The sequence below is a fragment of the Urocampus carinirostris genome, chromosome 3 (genome assembly GCF_059441175.1).
Source record: "Urocampus carinirostris isolate Australia breed hairy pipefish chromosome 3, RoL_Ucar_1.0, whole genome shotgun sequence".
NCBI lineage: Eukaryota > Metazoa > Chordata > Actinopteri > Syngnathiformes > Syngnathidae > Urocampus > Urocampus carinirostris.
The window spans coordinates 32,846,042-32,861,705 of NC_142351.1; the positions used below are offsets into that span (position 1 = coordinate 32,846,042).

At 40.6% G+C, this 15,664-nt stretch overlaps 1 protein-coding gene across 1 annotated transcript; it reads left to right on the forward strand.

Annotated features, from left to right (window-relative positions):
- Positions 1 to 603: 603 nt before the first annotated feature.
- LOC148369488 (protein-glutamine gamma-glutamyltransferase 2-like) lies at positions 604 to 13,902 on the forward strand. Its single transcript, XM_088329822.1, has 15 exons — positions 604 to 733; positions 3,228 to 3,410; positions 3,473 to 3,706; positions 4,114 to 4,232; positions 4,328 to 4,456; positions 7,507 to 7,675; positions 9,126 to 9,258; positions 9,325 to 9,428; positions 9,722 to 9,810; positions 10,941 to 11,094; positions 11,158 to 11,246; positions 11,334 to 11,517; positions 11,657 to 11,817; positions 13,431 to 13,567; positions 13,737 to 13,902. Exons 1-15 carry the CDS (start codon positions 604 to 606, stop codon positions 13,900 to 13,902), a joined length of 2,181 nt encoding a protein of 726 aa, XP_088185948.1.
- The last annotated feature ends 1,762 nt before the right edge of the window (positions 13,903 to 15,664 follow it).

Consider the following 15,664-nt stretch of genomic DNA (forward strand, 5'->3'; position numbering starts at 1 on the left):
GGGCATTTTTTATCTTGGTTTGTGTTCTATATTCTGATTGTCAAAACAGTCTTTAAGAGAGTATGTACGTAACAAATAAATATTTACAGTTAAAGAATACAGTACAGTACTTTAATTCAATGAATGTTTTGAACCTGTACAAAGGTTTTGTTCTTTGATATTTATGTATAGTCTAGACTAGAGTATTTCATCGTGTAATTGTAAAATAAATAAATAACAAAGGTTACTGGAGGAAAGGACACCGAAAAAGAACTGGGCCGACAACATTAAAGAATGAACTGCTGCCAACTTTGTCACGACCCAAGAATAGGCAGGGACAGTCAATAGTAGAGAAGGCTGTCCAGAGTTGCGTCCTCATTGGTGCCTCGACAACCCATACGGTTAAGGGATCCGTGCACCGTGAAAGGTTACTATTTCACAAATTTCACGTATTACAGGTTGTGTTTTGAATGTACCCCTCCTGAAAAATGAAGGATTACTGTATTGTAAATATATTTGGCCCAAATCCCGCTTCAAATGGACTTTGAAAGAAAATTAAGATCCTCCAAAAGAGAAAGAAGAAACTGTCAAAGTCCGTGTGGCCTTCCAACTAAAAACAGAATTATGAGCCCAAGAGCCCACTCTGGTTTCACTTGGTTTCGAATACCGAGCAGGATCAAGAGCGAAGCTGTCGCATTGCTTCAGGACACCACGCACAGGAACACCTCCAGTGTCACCGCAATCATGAATGGAGGTAAGCGCAAAGGACAATGTTTTAAGCTTTTGATTCAAATGATGGATTTTGTGACCTTAGAGACAAGTACGACTATTCTGCCATTCACACGGTATATTTGTGCAGTTTATTTTGGGAAAGTCATAAATTCATATTTGTTGGAACGCTAAGAGCCATTTTCACACTCAAGACATCGGATATTCATGTTTCAAGTAAAGGTTTCATGGCGGGTCATTAAATTCCGTTTGGTTTCCAAATATTTTCGTAAAAGCGTGGTTTTTAGAGGAGCTGGTGGTGTGTTTACATCAATGTTAATGTGAAAGGATAATTGTCAAATGTTTCAAAAAATATGCAATAAAATAATATTAAGCCATATTATGTGAATTAGGAGAAATAACTAGATATGTTGTATGTTTTTTCAACAAAAAGACTATTTTCTTTAGGAGTGCAATGAATGACAAGTATTCATTTATTAAATAACTTTATATAACATTTTGATGAGTAAATGTATCATTTTAAGACCACACATGGAATCAAATGTTACGTAACGGTAGAATATTTGGCTTTGTTAAAAATATGTTTTATCTTTTTCTCTGACTAAATAAGAAAATCAATCCTGAAATTTTGTCTTACCTAGTTCAAAGTACTGCAAATGTTTCCCAATTTTATTGTCTACCATTTTTTTTTTTTGTTGTTTTCTTAAGTAACATGATAATAAGTTCAGTTTTGCTCTTTGTAAGTATTACATTGAAATAAAATTTAAATGACAATTTGGTGCAAATAAAGTTTTGTTTTTTAAGTGCAAAATTCAATTGAATGCAATGTATTAAAAGAGAGGAGTTTAAAACAACCACCTTATACATGACTGTGCATGTTTGTCTGTCTGTGTAATAAAATAATGTTTTAAAAAACAAAAATCAAACCAAAGTGATTTAAAAAGTGGTCACTTTCAACCAGTGAGGTTCGTTTCTGAGGAGGCAGATTTACAAATAAATTAACCTGTTTCCCATCAATCGGCAGATTGACAAAGCAATATATAAACTAGAATAGAAAAAAACGTATTTAACCTTACCTTAAAAATGGAGTGTATGCACTGCTCATTTGGATTAAAAGCCCCAATAGATCTTTCGTAATGATAGTCCGTGTAATGAGAAAAAAATGACCGGATGGCTTGACTTGCGCCAATTGAGAATCCCTGCTCTCACTATCGCCCTCTGTCATGAGGCAAGAGAATCGCATGTCTCACTCTGCAGATGCAGACGCTCTGCACAGAAGTGCGTTATGTACTGATTTTTTTTAATAACATCACTGATATCAAGTGTAAAATTAGCAATTTTGAAAAATAAAATCCAGAATTTGTGAAGTTAAATGAGGAACAACAACAACACTGAATAAATATAACATGGGGCAATTTTAGGTTCAGAGCTTTGGGGGTGCTGAGCAGCCAGAGTGTCTTCTCTTCTCCTTTCCACCAACAACCACATACAATCATCTTTCAGTCTTTAAAATAGTAATTCAGTTATTTAAATAGGTAATAATTGATTATATATATATATATATATGGGGGGCAGCACGGCGGCGCAGTGGTTAGCGCTTGTGCGGCACAGTCATGTCATGGGAACCTGTCGTGGGTTCAAATCCAGCTCCAGACTTCCTGTGCGGAGTTTGTATGTTCTCCCCGTGCTTGTGTGGGTTTCCTTCGGGCACTCCGGTTTCCTTCCACATTCCAAAAACATGTCAGGTTAATTGGCCGGTCCAAATTGTCCCTAGGTGTGAATGAGCGAGCGAGTTGTCTGTCCCTGTGTGCCCTGCGATTGGCTGGCAACCAGTTCAGGGTGTCCCCTGCCCATTGCCCGAAGATAGCTGGGATGGGCTCCAGCACCCCCGCGACCCTACTGAGGATAAGCAGTGCAGATAATGGATGGATAAATGGTCTGCATTTATATAGCGCTTTTCAAGTCAATGAAGACCTCCCAAAGCACTTTAAAATGTGCTTCACACTTACCCATTCACATATATAACCGACCTCTGTGTTCTCAAACAGAAGCTGTTTTATTGCCAAGAAGATAAGAATTCAGTATTATAAAAATAAGTAACAATGAATAAATTTTTAAATTGTAAATGGTTTATAGATAACCCATCAAAATGTGATGAAAATGAAAAAGGAGAAAATACAAAAGTATCAGACTACATCTTAAAACGGTGCTTGGAATCAAATGGGCCGAACCATTTCAAGGCAGTCGAGTAATTTCGACAATGCGTTGGTCACATTTTTTGTTCTTTTTTATATTTTTACATAGAGTTATCATTATGTTTAAGCTTATCTTGTCTTAAATTAAGGAAAATAATTTTAAAAATAGCATAATTTTTTGGGGTGCTTGGATTACACCCATGAATATAACCGTCTGATTTATTTTCAATATCATAATTCCATGAAGACCGATAAGGCCCTGCCTCCCCTAAATGCACATCACTCATATAAACCTGTCCGTAACGTACGATGCGTTTGTGTGAGTTCTGGCTATCGAGCGCTGCGACCTGAACATCGAGGGCAACAAAATCAGCCACAACGCAGATGCCTTCGAGGACCGGCGTCTGATCGTTCGTCGGGGACAAGCCTTCACCGTCTTTGTCCACCAGCAGCTTGGAAGCGAGACCCTCAAAGCCAATGACGGATTCAACATCGTCGTCCACACTGGTTGGTAGAGCCTCGATCGCTGAAGACTCGCACGTGTCTTAGCTTTGAAATGTTCCCCTCAGGTCCTTCGCCTCAAACAGAATCGGGCACTAAGGTTTCTTTCCCGTTGAGTGACTCCATAAAGAACAACCAGTGGAGCGCCTCGGCGAGCCACGACCCCGTTGGCAGAAAAGTCTCCATCACGGTCATGTCTTCACCCGACGCTCCTATCGGGCTCTACTCTCTGATTCTAGACCGTAACGGGCACAAGACCACATTAGGGCAATTCACTTTGCTCTTCAACGCTTGGTGTCCATGTTAGTCCCTTTTCTTGTCTTCACAAATGATTTTCTGTCCTCCAGTCTTCGTCAACCAGTGTGCCCTGAAACCTCGTCTAACCTGCCGACCAACACAACTGCTTTGAGCGTTAGACTACCGCTGTTATGCCCTTAAATACCCCTGCCGATTTTTCAACAAATATATCGCTTTTTCACATTTTAGCGAAAATCAAAATCTTATTACTATTATTTTAGTCTACAGCTGCTTTGTTTTGAAGCTAGACTAAATTTTGGTGCCTGAATAAACAGCTCCAACGATCACATTAGACTTCTATTTTGGTAAATGTCTGCCACTTCTGGTTTTAAACAAGTACGGGTTTTTTTTTACGTTCTGGCTTAAAAACACAGGTCTATAAATTGTGACCATTTTGTGCACGAACACACAGATGACGCCGTGTACATGAGTGGCGAGGCCAAGCGGCAAGAGTACGTGTTGGCACAGCATGGGCAAATCTTCAGAGGCACGCACAAACGCATCAAGGGCACTCCGTGGAACTTTGGACAGGTGTGCTCATGCCAGAGTTTGTTTAAAAAACCATCAATATCATTGAGGGTTTCTGAAGAAGTGTCTAACTTAGCTCCCGTTCTCTGTCAATGCAGTATGAAGCTGGAATTCTGGACATCTGTCTAAAGATCCTGGACCAAAACCCTAAATTTGCGTCCGACGCCGATCAGGACTGCTCAGCCAGGAGAAACCCAGTCTACGTGACGCGGGTGCTCAGCGCCATGGTACGTTAGTACAGAGACGCCTCGCTACCCAGCGCTTCAGATATCGGAAGTTCACTCCTTCGCGGGAAAATAATATTTAATGAAAAACAAAGATCAATTTTTTTAAAAAACAAGGGAATCTTCCCACACCATCGAGGACTTTTCCAGCAAGCCAGGAAGAGTCAAGCCGATCGGCCATAACCTCTTGACTTGAGATCTTTGATGCCAATTAATATCAAAGCTTCTTTCATACTGTACTGTGACCGCACACCTGCTCTGCGTTTTTACTTCATCTCGCTGAGAAGCGCTTGTGTCCTGCTCCTTACATTATGCCGCCTAAACGATATGTATGTATCTCTCGCTCTCTCTCTCCAAGTCTAATCCTGCATTCCAGAAAAGTGGGAATTCTCCAACCTCCGACCAAAAAAATATAATTTTAAAGACACCCGATGGGGGAGGTCCTTGACGCAAAGTCGGAGAAAAAATATGTACCCTGACTTGTCAAGTCAAGTCAAGTCATTTTTATTTGTATAGCCCTTAATCACAAATAGTCTCTAAGGGCTTCACAAGTTATTACATATAAGAAGTTTAGGTTATTCGTATGCTATAGAGTAGAAGTGAGTTTTAAGCTTAGATTTAAACATTTCCACTGAGGTTGCAGATCGGATCTCAGGGGGAAGAGCATTCCACAACACCGGTGCCCGGATGGAGAACGCTCTCGAACCAGCGGAACACTTCTTGGCTCTTGGGATCACCAGGAGACCGGCGCTCTCGGAAGGAAGGCTTCAGGTCGGGACATAGGGGGAAATCAGATCTGAAAGATATGAGGGGGAAAGTCCATGTATGATTTTGTATAGTAATAGGAGAACCTTAAAATCGCATCTTAGGCTAACAGGGAGCCAATGCAGGTTAGCCAAAATTGGGGTGATGTGATCGTACTTTTTTGTCCTTGTTAAAAGCCTCGCTGCAGCATTTTGTACCAGCTGAAGACTCTTGAGTCTGGTCATCGGAAGACCGGAAAGTAGTGCATTACAGTAGTCGAGACGGGAGGTAACAAACGCGTGAATTATGGTTTCCGCATCCGACTAAGAAAGTATAGGACGAATTTTAGCAATGTTACGGAGATGGAAGAAAGCGGTTCTAGTAATTTTCTTCACATGTGTTTGAAAGGACAGATCGGGGTCGAAAATGACACCTACATTTTTAAGTGAGTCGCTCTGTGTGATGTGGCAATTGTCTATGTTCACAGCGGTTTTAGAGAATAAGTCACGGGACTTAGATGGACCAATAACTAACATTTCAGTCTTTTCAGAGTTAAGACGCAGGAAATTGAGTGACATCCACTCTTTTATCTCAGTGAGGCAGGCCTCCAAATTTCCACAGTTTAGTGTGGCAGATTCCTCCATCGGGAGATAGAGTTGAGTGTCATCTGCGTAGCAATGGAAACTGATATTATACTTGCGAATAATATCACCTAGTGGAAGCATATAGATGCTGAAGAGAAGGGGGCCAAGCACTGAGCCCTGCGGAACACCACAAGTAACACTAAATGGCTCAGATGTCAATTCGCCATATTTAACGCAGTGTGTCCTATCTGAGAGGTAGGATCTGAACCATAAGAGGACGTTTCCTGAGAGACCAATCCATTTTTCCAACCGTTCTAGCAAGATATTATGGTCCACTGTGTCAAATGCAGCACTAAGGTCCAGCAGCAGCAAAAGTGATGATGCGCCAGAGTCCATTGCCCGTAGGAGATCATTGGTTACCTTAATCAGAGCTGTCTCAGTAGAGTGGTTAGCCCTGAATCCTGATTGCATTGATTCAAAGAGATAGTTCTCGGACATGAAATCATTCAGCTGCTGTGCCACTACTTTTTCAAGTATTTTAGAAAGAAACGGTAGGTTTGACACAGGTCTATAATTACATACGTTTTCTGGATCAAGGTTGGGTCGTTTCAGTGTGGGTTTAATTGAGTATTTCAATGGGACGTCACATGACAAAATGGCGATGCCCATGAACATGGTGAATGATAAGATAAAACATGATTTTACACGATTATACAGTGTGCGGTAATGACCTCAGTTGCCATTTTTCCTCCACAATTTGAGCACTTGCAAGTAGGCAGATTTGCTGGAAGTCCAAATTAATTGTAATTAGCAAAATAAAGAACACTTTTTCGCGATCCGCCATCTTTGATGTTTACATTTGCCTGGAACACTTAGAAGTCGGGAGCAGCACAGCGGTGGTTAGCGCGTGTGCAGCACAGTTCTGAGGTCGTGGGAACCTCCTGCGTGGGTTCAAATCCAGCTACTGGCCTTACTGTGCGGAGTTTGTATGTTCTCCCCGTGCTTGCGTGGGTTTTCTCCGGGCACTCCGGTTTCCTCCCACATTCCAACGACATGCATTTCAGGTGAATTGGCCGGTCCAAATTGTCCCTAGGTGTGAATGAGCGAGTGAGTTGTCTGTCCCCGTGTGCCCTGCGATTGGCTGGCAACCAGTTCAGGGTGTCCCCTGCCCACTGCTTGGAGATGGCTGAGATGGGCTCCAGCCCCCGCGACCCTAATAAGGATAAGCGGTACAGCTAATGAGATTAGATGAGATGAGATTTAAAAGTCGAATTTGGTGTCATCTGAGTGGGAGAAATACTACTTCTCTGGAATGCAGCATAAGTCGACAAGGCCACAAAAAAGGTTGTTCTGGTCTCCATAAAGACTGAGAAATCTCTGTATATCACATACTCCATAAAAACTGAGAAATATTTGTATAACACATACTGATTGTATGGATAATAATCATAATCTAATGCAAAAATTCAGCTATATTCAAAAAGAAATTGTGATGTTAGATAGTACTTGAACACTGAATAAATATAAACATTTAATATATTTTTCATTTTCTATTACCATGATGGATGACAGGTGAGCCGAAGCCTCACCTATCTCCCCTGAATGCACCTCACTGATATAAACACGTTTTATACTGGTCATCGGTGCGAAGCCTGAGAAGCATGTTGTCATCCGTACGGATAGGAAATCACTGTTTAAAATTTCGACTGACCTTTGTTGCCTCAGATCAACAGCAACGACGACAACGGTGTCCTTGTGGGAGAATGGCACGACTTCAGCGGAGGCGTTCATCCTGGCCATTGGGTCGGTACAGGCGACATCTTGCGCCAGTGGGCGGAGGACGGCCCGGTTTGTTTCGGCCAGTGTTGGGTGTTTGCCGCTGTGGGCTGCACAGGTAGACAAACAACAATCATCGATCAAACTAAAGGATTCATCAATATAACGTGCTACCTAATGAGCAGATAATAAGTATATGACCAAAAAAAATGTATCTGCTGCCACCTACTGGTTTGGATGATTAATACAATCTTTGACAATCAAATGAAGTAGCACTTACTTTTTGATTGAAAGTATTTCAATTAAAGTGTTGTCCATATGAATGCAGAAAAACAGGCACAATGATTTGTGATTTGTCAACCTTTTTTAAAAAAAAAAAATCTTACACGGCTTTATAAAAAAAGTCAATCATATCTTAAAAATCAGTTAAACAAATGTTGAGGATGATCTACGGATCCTCTGGTCACGACTTTTTTCTCGAGTCATTGGGAAGAATAATTCAGTCACACAATGACATGATAAGAAATGATCAAAACTTAGTTATTATTGTTATTAAATTGTGGCACGCAGTGGGCCTTTTTTGTGCTTATTTTTGTTTCATCACTGCATACTTAGGCATATAAAAGGACAGCGTGTATTGTTTTGTGCCTCCTAGTATTTAAAAAAAACCTAATTCTTGAAAAAAATATTGGGATTTAAAAAAATAGGCAAAATACATAAAGTATAATATAAACATGCATTTTTTTTTCAATCCTCAAAGGCGAGGAATTTCACACAACATGAGCCTTTCCTAAAGGGGCTGAAATAATTGTCCCCCATCTTGCTGCTATGGAAACCCCCGAAAAAAAAAATCAAAAACCTCAGCAATAATTAAGAAGAAAATCGTGCATTTTGGTCACTGTGTCTCCATAGTTTTCTTTCTTGTGCTTTTTAGCAACAAGAATTTTCAGTTGCAGTAAGATTGAGAGGTCAAATAATCCACACTGTCCCTTTAAGAAGTATACACTTTGTTGGGTGGATCTAGTATTCGGGAAAAAAACACAACAATTGAAGACTATAAAAATAAAAATAAAGGTTTTTGACAATAATAACAAAATAGCCATCAAAATCTCTTCTCGAAACAATGCAATAACCAAGTATTGGGTCGTTCTTGATACTGGTGACAAACCATTCCTTAATAAAATCCTTTACTCCTTTCAAAAATGACTTACATTTTCAATAAATCCTATCATAATAGCTTTGGTTAAAATGACTTGGAATTAATAACTGTATAATATTCATCTAAAACGGTCACTTGAGGGAAGCCAGTACTGGTGTACAGCAATCCCTCAGCAAGTGTTGATGCAATGTGATTTCTGCCCAGTGCTTTGAATATCAAAGTAAAGAAATTCATTGATGAGCAGGTTAACAGTGGGAGTAACAAGTAGCCAATCAGAATCCACTATGAAACTCTGCAAGGTATTGAAACCACAAAAAGTAAACCGGAATATAGCAAGAAAATACTGTACTAGTATTGGCAATGATGATGATAATAAAAGTAATAATAACAAAATACTCGCTTCCTCTAGTGCTTCGCGCCTTGGGCATCCCTTGTCGGGTGGTCACAAACTTTGGTTCTGCCCATGACAGCAACGCCAACTTGATGATTGAAAATCTTTACGACGAGGATGGGGAAAGTCTTTCGGAGGGGGATTCAATCTGGTGGGTACATCCAGCGAGGGTAAGATTGATGATGAAAACCCTTCATCTTCAGTTTCTTTTTCACAGGAACTTCCATGTTTGGGTGGACTGCTGGATGACCCGTCCGGACTTGGGCAGGGAGTTTGACGGTTGGCAAACCAGCGATCCCACTCCACAGGAGAAGAGTGACGGTGACCATGAAATTTCCTACAGGCCACAAAATTCAGTAGACCTTCGCAATCTAAAGGCCAAGAAAGATAAAGTTGACATGATCTTTATAAAGGCAAAATGATTATTACAGCTGAAGTAATGCATCCCAATAGATGTTCGGAGTGTACTTTCACTTCTTTCCATCAATTAGACACATCTTTGAGTTGTACGGTGAGACTTTATCATATGACAATCAGTGTTGTAATTTATCGATGTCAGAAGAGATATGAAATATTTCGAGTTAATCAGTTGAAAGTCTAATGTATGTTGTCAGGTGTCTACTGCTGTGGACCGGCTGCACTAAGAGCGATTAAGGAAGGAGAACTCACAAAAAAGTATGACGCACCATTTATTTTTGCTGAGGTGAGTTTGAAAACTGTTCAATTTGGTGGGAAAATAATAAGCATAGGGTTGAGCTTTGCAAAAGAAAACTTCACGAGAGATTATACAAAGAGTCAGGGGAAATAACCTGAATGCATTCAAAAATAGGGAGGGAGGAGTACTGATACCAGGTGTGCCACCCCAAGACTTTAAGTGGCCCCATCTGGCCATCCCTATAAAAAAGGAGGCGCCACTGTATCTTTTTGAGAAATGTGGGCATTGCAGCAAAAGGGAAATAAATATTGGTAGAACTTAAACAATATATGTTTATTATTTTTTGATTCAATAGCCTGATAGGCCTTATACTGGTAATTGTCATGATTACTAATTAGCATCACCTGTGCCCGCTCATTTGGCGCCAGCCGCTGCGGGCTACCTGATTGGTTCCCTGTCCCTTTTTAAGCCAAGTCCTTTCACTCTCCGGTTGTCAGTCCGTCAGCGAACCTGTGTTGTTACGAGGCAAGCATTTTGACCCTGACTCCCACCTGTCCCGTTTTTGCCCCAGTTTTTCCACCCATCCGTTCCTGATCTCCCCGTTCGTCTCCGGCACTGACCTGTTTTTGATTCTGACCACGTTTGCTCTCCCGTCCCAGCTTATGACTCGTTTTTGATCCCGACCACGTTTTTGCTCTCCTGTCCTGGCTATCGACCTGTTTTTCTGTCCTTGACACCGCCATCTCCTGCTCCGGAAGATCCACTTCCGTATTCGGCTCACAATCCGATTGCGTGAGCGGCTTGCTCCCTGCATCCAGCGAGCACCGGATCGCAGGCGCTGCCCTTCCTTTTTCTATCAATAAACTTGTGGTTAACACTACACATTTGGGTCCTGATTCCGTTCTGGTCGTATGAGTTAACGGGTCCTAATTTCCCTATGTCCGGCCTATTGATTGTTTGAAAATCAGGAACTACCATTTAAAGGATTAATAAATTGGAATTAGTTGTATACATTACAGAGAATAGATACAGTTTCAGAACTTAAATGTATTTCTTTAACAAAAAGTGATTGTACATGCATTCATGCATTTTCTATACTTACAGTAAGAAGATCAGTTTTGTGGTTTCACAGAGAGGTAATGATGGCATAATGTACCTAACCTGGTCATTGCATTTAGGTGAATGCAGACGTGGTGGACTTAGTGCGATTGTCAAACGGAACGTTTGTCAAGTTCGGCGGATCGACGAAATCTGTCGGACGCTTCATCAGCACCAAAGCTGTCGGGTCAGAGGAGAGACAGGACATCACAGATGAGTACAAATATCCTGAAGGTAAACGTGCATATTCTCATTCTTTTCAAATCTGTCTTTTCACATTGTATCTTGATGCTTTAGGCTCTAAAGAGGAGCGGGACGTTTTTGAGAAGGCCCAGCACCACAACAAGCTGCAACAGCAGGGAGAGGAACCAGGCCTCCATATAAAGGTTGACCAACCTTCATTCAATTCCAATCATTATTTGTAGTTTTGGGTCTACTTAAAAGTACACACCAAAATGTTTCTTTTTTCATAGATCAAGCTGGCAGATAATATGATTGTGGGTTCAGACTTTGAAGTATATGCTGTAGTCAGCAACAATTGCATGGTGGCCAAGAAGTTCACGCTCCTCTTCTTTGCCAAAGCTGTGGGTTACAACGGCGGCCGAGGAGGAAGCTGTGGATTTGCCTCCGACAGAGTGGAGGTGCCTGCTGGAGAAGGTCAGAAGCTCTTAAGAAATTGGCACATCGTGCCTCAATCATTCAGATTTTTATTGGCAACTTCCTATCAAAAACGATTAAACAAATATGTTATCAGCCGTGACAGTATTCGACTTAAGCAAGTTGTTGTCTTGATTAGAGAGACGGCTTTCCCTCAAAATGGAATACAGCTTTTACGGGTCGGTGATCACATCTGACCGGCTCATCAAGCTATCGGCCATTACAATCGACAAGCAAACAATTGACTACCACAAGACCGAGAAGACGATTGTGCTGGATGAGCCAACAGTAGACATCAAGGTAAGTGAGTTAAGTTAAGAGTTATGGGAAACCTTGTCCTGTCTTCTCGCATCCAAATTTGGAGACATGTATACGATAAAGAAATGTCATTATTATCAGAACTATCAAATACTATGAATATATTTTAGTTCATAGCAAATTACAAAATGCATTTTCTCTTGAATACTATGAAAAATGAAACACAATATCAAGTAGCATTCCTTTTTGCTGCTCGCCACAGGAAATAGTGCCCCTACGACCCTAGTGGTTAAGGGAACAAACCAACCAACCAGTTTAAATGCAAAGGCGAGTTGAATCTATTTGCAGTCCATCTTCAAACAAAGAAAGCCGTCCAGAGGAATCAATCAGTATTGCTGTTGCAACCTAAAAAGGGTGCTTATTAATGCTCCTGGGACTTTCTTTTTTAAATCTGAAAATTCTGTTTATTCTATCTGAATTACGACTGTCAATATTTCGCAGCTCTGTTACTATCTTTAGTGAATCACTTTTGAGGGGGTGGTTTTGATTTCACATTTGAGAAAAATCATGGCTGCTATAGTTAGCAACATTTCCTATACTTTTAACTACCATTTAAAACACATGGCAATATAAACTATACAGAACAAGTTTGGGTCTTTCCAGACATTTCTGCAGACTTAAAGGAACAATGTGTATTTTTTGCCACCCCCGAGTGGTGGAACGACATTCATTAATGAAGAAGAAAAACAAACAATATTCATATAAAACCTTGGCTTGCCAATCGTGACACCGGGTAGCCCCAAAGGACTGCTGAGTAGTTCAAGGACCTGTTCTGAAAATAGCTTACCAATGCTAGGTAATTGTTATTTTCTAGAGAAATTATTTTTTCAGTGGCTGACTGATTCTATTTAACCCTTTTTGCAATAATTAACCTGGTAATAACATAGTAAAAACACAAGAGGTTGTTATCCTAGAAATGTTTTTAAAACAAGTAGCCTTTTCTGCTAATTAGTAAACAAAAAGTAGCTCTTGACTTGAAAAAAGTTGGAGACTCTTGGTTTAAACAATAAGAAAAAATACATAAATTATTATAACGTGACTTTAAAAATACTTGTAAGTCAAGAAATTTACATTTATTTGGCCTAAAATGAGCCTCAACTAAAGGCAGTTGACATAATTCTCAGCCATCCGGCTGCCATGGGTACCTGAAACCTTGAGAAAGGCTAGGCAAAAAGAAAAAGTAGAAGAAAACCTGTTCGGTTTGGTCACTTTAAGTCTCTGTAGTTTGCATTCTTCGTTGTGGTTTTTAGCACTCGTTTTCGGTTCCACTACCCATTACAGCTACATCTAATGGTCAAATAATTGACACTGTCTCATTAAGACAAGGAAGAATTGCTCAACCTTCCACATAAGGACTTGAAATGGGTGATGCCCACTCAAAGCTAACAATGGATAATTTTTGTGAACTTTCCCCAAAATAACTAATTTAATGAGAAACTTTAAGTAAAAAAAGAAACCCCTGCAGTTTTTGATTAGAAACCCATGTGGCTAAAGGAACACTGTGGTATGGTCTTTAAATGTCCTGGTTCTGAATTGAAAATCCTAACGTAAAATAATGGAAATAATGAAAGTAATTTCTTATCCATTTTGGGTAGCTGTTGGGAGATGCCAAATTGAATAGACCAGTGTCTGTGAAGCTGAGCGTGCTCAACCCTTTGCCGGAGACGCTCCAGGATTGCAGTTTCACCGTTGGAGGGGCTGGTCTTGTTGATGGAAAGCCAATCACGCTCAAGTACGTATCGCTCCTTAGCTACATTAAAAAGTGAGATGACTGAAAGAATAGTAAAAGCTGTTGCTTTTAATGTTCACCAGAGTATGGGAAACTTAATTTTCGTGTCTGCAAAAGGACAAAAATGGAAGTATGAATGATTTGATTCTAGTTCCTTGTGTTCATTCTCCAGGATCGGACGCGTGGGCCCCAAGCAGGAAGCGACGGCTACAGCCATATTCACACCCTATACGCTTGGCTTCAGCAAGCTCATCGTCAGCTTTGACAGTGACAAATTGAGGAACATCAAAAGCTTCATCAATGTTCTGGTGAAGAGAGGCGAAACTACGCACATATAATCATTACCGCACTCCAGTTTTTAAGCACCATTGACATCACTCTTTGTCCGTCATGAGGAATTTCCTGTTTCTTCTTTTTATTTGACCCAAAGTGATTACTTTTTGTAATAAATTAATTTCTGATTTTTTTGTGTCTGCAGAATCAACAGGTTCCAACAAAGTTGATGATCATTTATGACATGCTTATTTGTTTCCTTCTTTAGCACTTTAGAGGGCAAGTTGATCATTTCGGACACTACCACATGGTAGTAGCAGAAAACCCCCTAAAACGCTCATTCAGAATGAGTGCAGAGCAAAGGGGCCGAGAACCTATGCACTGTACAGTGCTACCACTACTTACAAATTTGATTGATTCTGGGAGTAGCTTTTTAACCTGAAAAGTTTGTAAGTAGCGACGCCTTTTGAATGTAAATGTGCTAATCCCTTCCAAGCCCTGCAAAATGATTTTTTTTTAACCATAAAAGAGCATCAGAATATGAAACAAAAACATGTTAAAATTAGATTACCGCACAGTAAACATAAAACGAGAGGCACATGATATAAAAAAGGAATACAAAAAAATAATAAAAATATTAATTTACCTTTTAACTTTAACTGAGGAGACGAAGAGGATGCCAGGATTAACACATGTGCACCGGATGCCATGTAGGGCTCAAGGAGCTGCGAATGGCAGTGCGTACTTTACTGTATTTTTTACTTTGTACCCCGAATTGCCTTTGTGACTAGAGCCAATATTTTACTGTTCAGGTACTTTGTAACCTGAAACTTTTGTACATAGAGACGTGTGTAAGTAAAGGTACCACTGTTGTTTGAAAAGGATTGGAAAGCTATACCAGTGACGTGCGGTGAGTTTTGTGTCTAATGATTTACATCTAAAACCGTTTCAACTGTTTTGTGGTGATAGCCGAATGAAGTACAAGTCCCATATTTTTCTGATTGTAATGTGCTTTGGATTATTAATCGCAACAAACAAAAAAGGCAAAATTAAGAAAGAAAAAAACATATGAGTCACACTGCAGCATTTTGGGGGGAAATTTATTTGATAAAATCCAAAACCTAAAACCTGCGTGTCATCTTGAAAGGCAATTTAAAATAAAAATGCATATCACACGCGGAAATGTTACTTAAACAACTATTTATCTCATTTTAGCACATTCACCTAACACGCGAAATGTTCGAAAATATGAAACATATGTTGGCATTAGGCAGCACGGCGGGGCAGTGGTTAGCGCGTGTGCAGCACAGTTCTGAGGTCGTGAGATCAAACCTTCCTGTGTAGAGTTTGCATGTTCTCCCCGTGCTTGCGTGGGTTTCCTCTGGGGACTCCGGTTTCCTCCCACATTCCAAAGACATGCATGTTAGGTTGATTGGCCGGCCAAAATTGTCCCTAGGTGTGAATGAGCGTGCGACTTGTCTGTCTCTGTGTGCCTTGTGACTGGCTGGCAACCAGTTCAGAGTGTCCCCTGCCCACCGCCCGAAGATAGTTGGGATGGGCTCCAGCACCCCCCGCAACCCTACTGAGGATAAGTGGTGCAGATAATGGATGGTTGGATGGATGTTTGCGTTAAGAGGGATGTGCACCCAAGACACACCATAGGAAATGGTGCCCCTACGACCCTGGTGGTTAAGGGATCCAGCCAAGCTCTTACTCACAAGAAGTCTTAAAGGGCTGTACAGACAACTTAATTGTCGTAACCAACATAAAACTACTGTCGGTCGTGGATTTGTATTTTTGATTCCAGGCCGTGGTGTGATCTTTGCA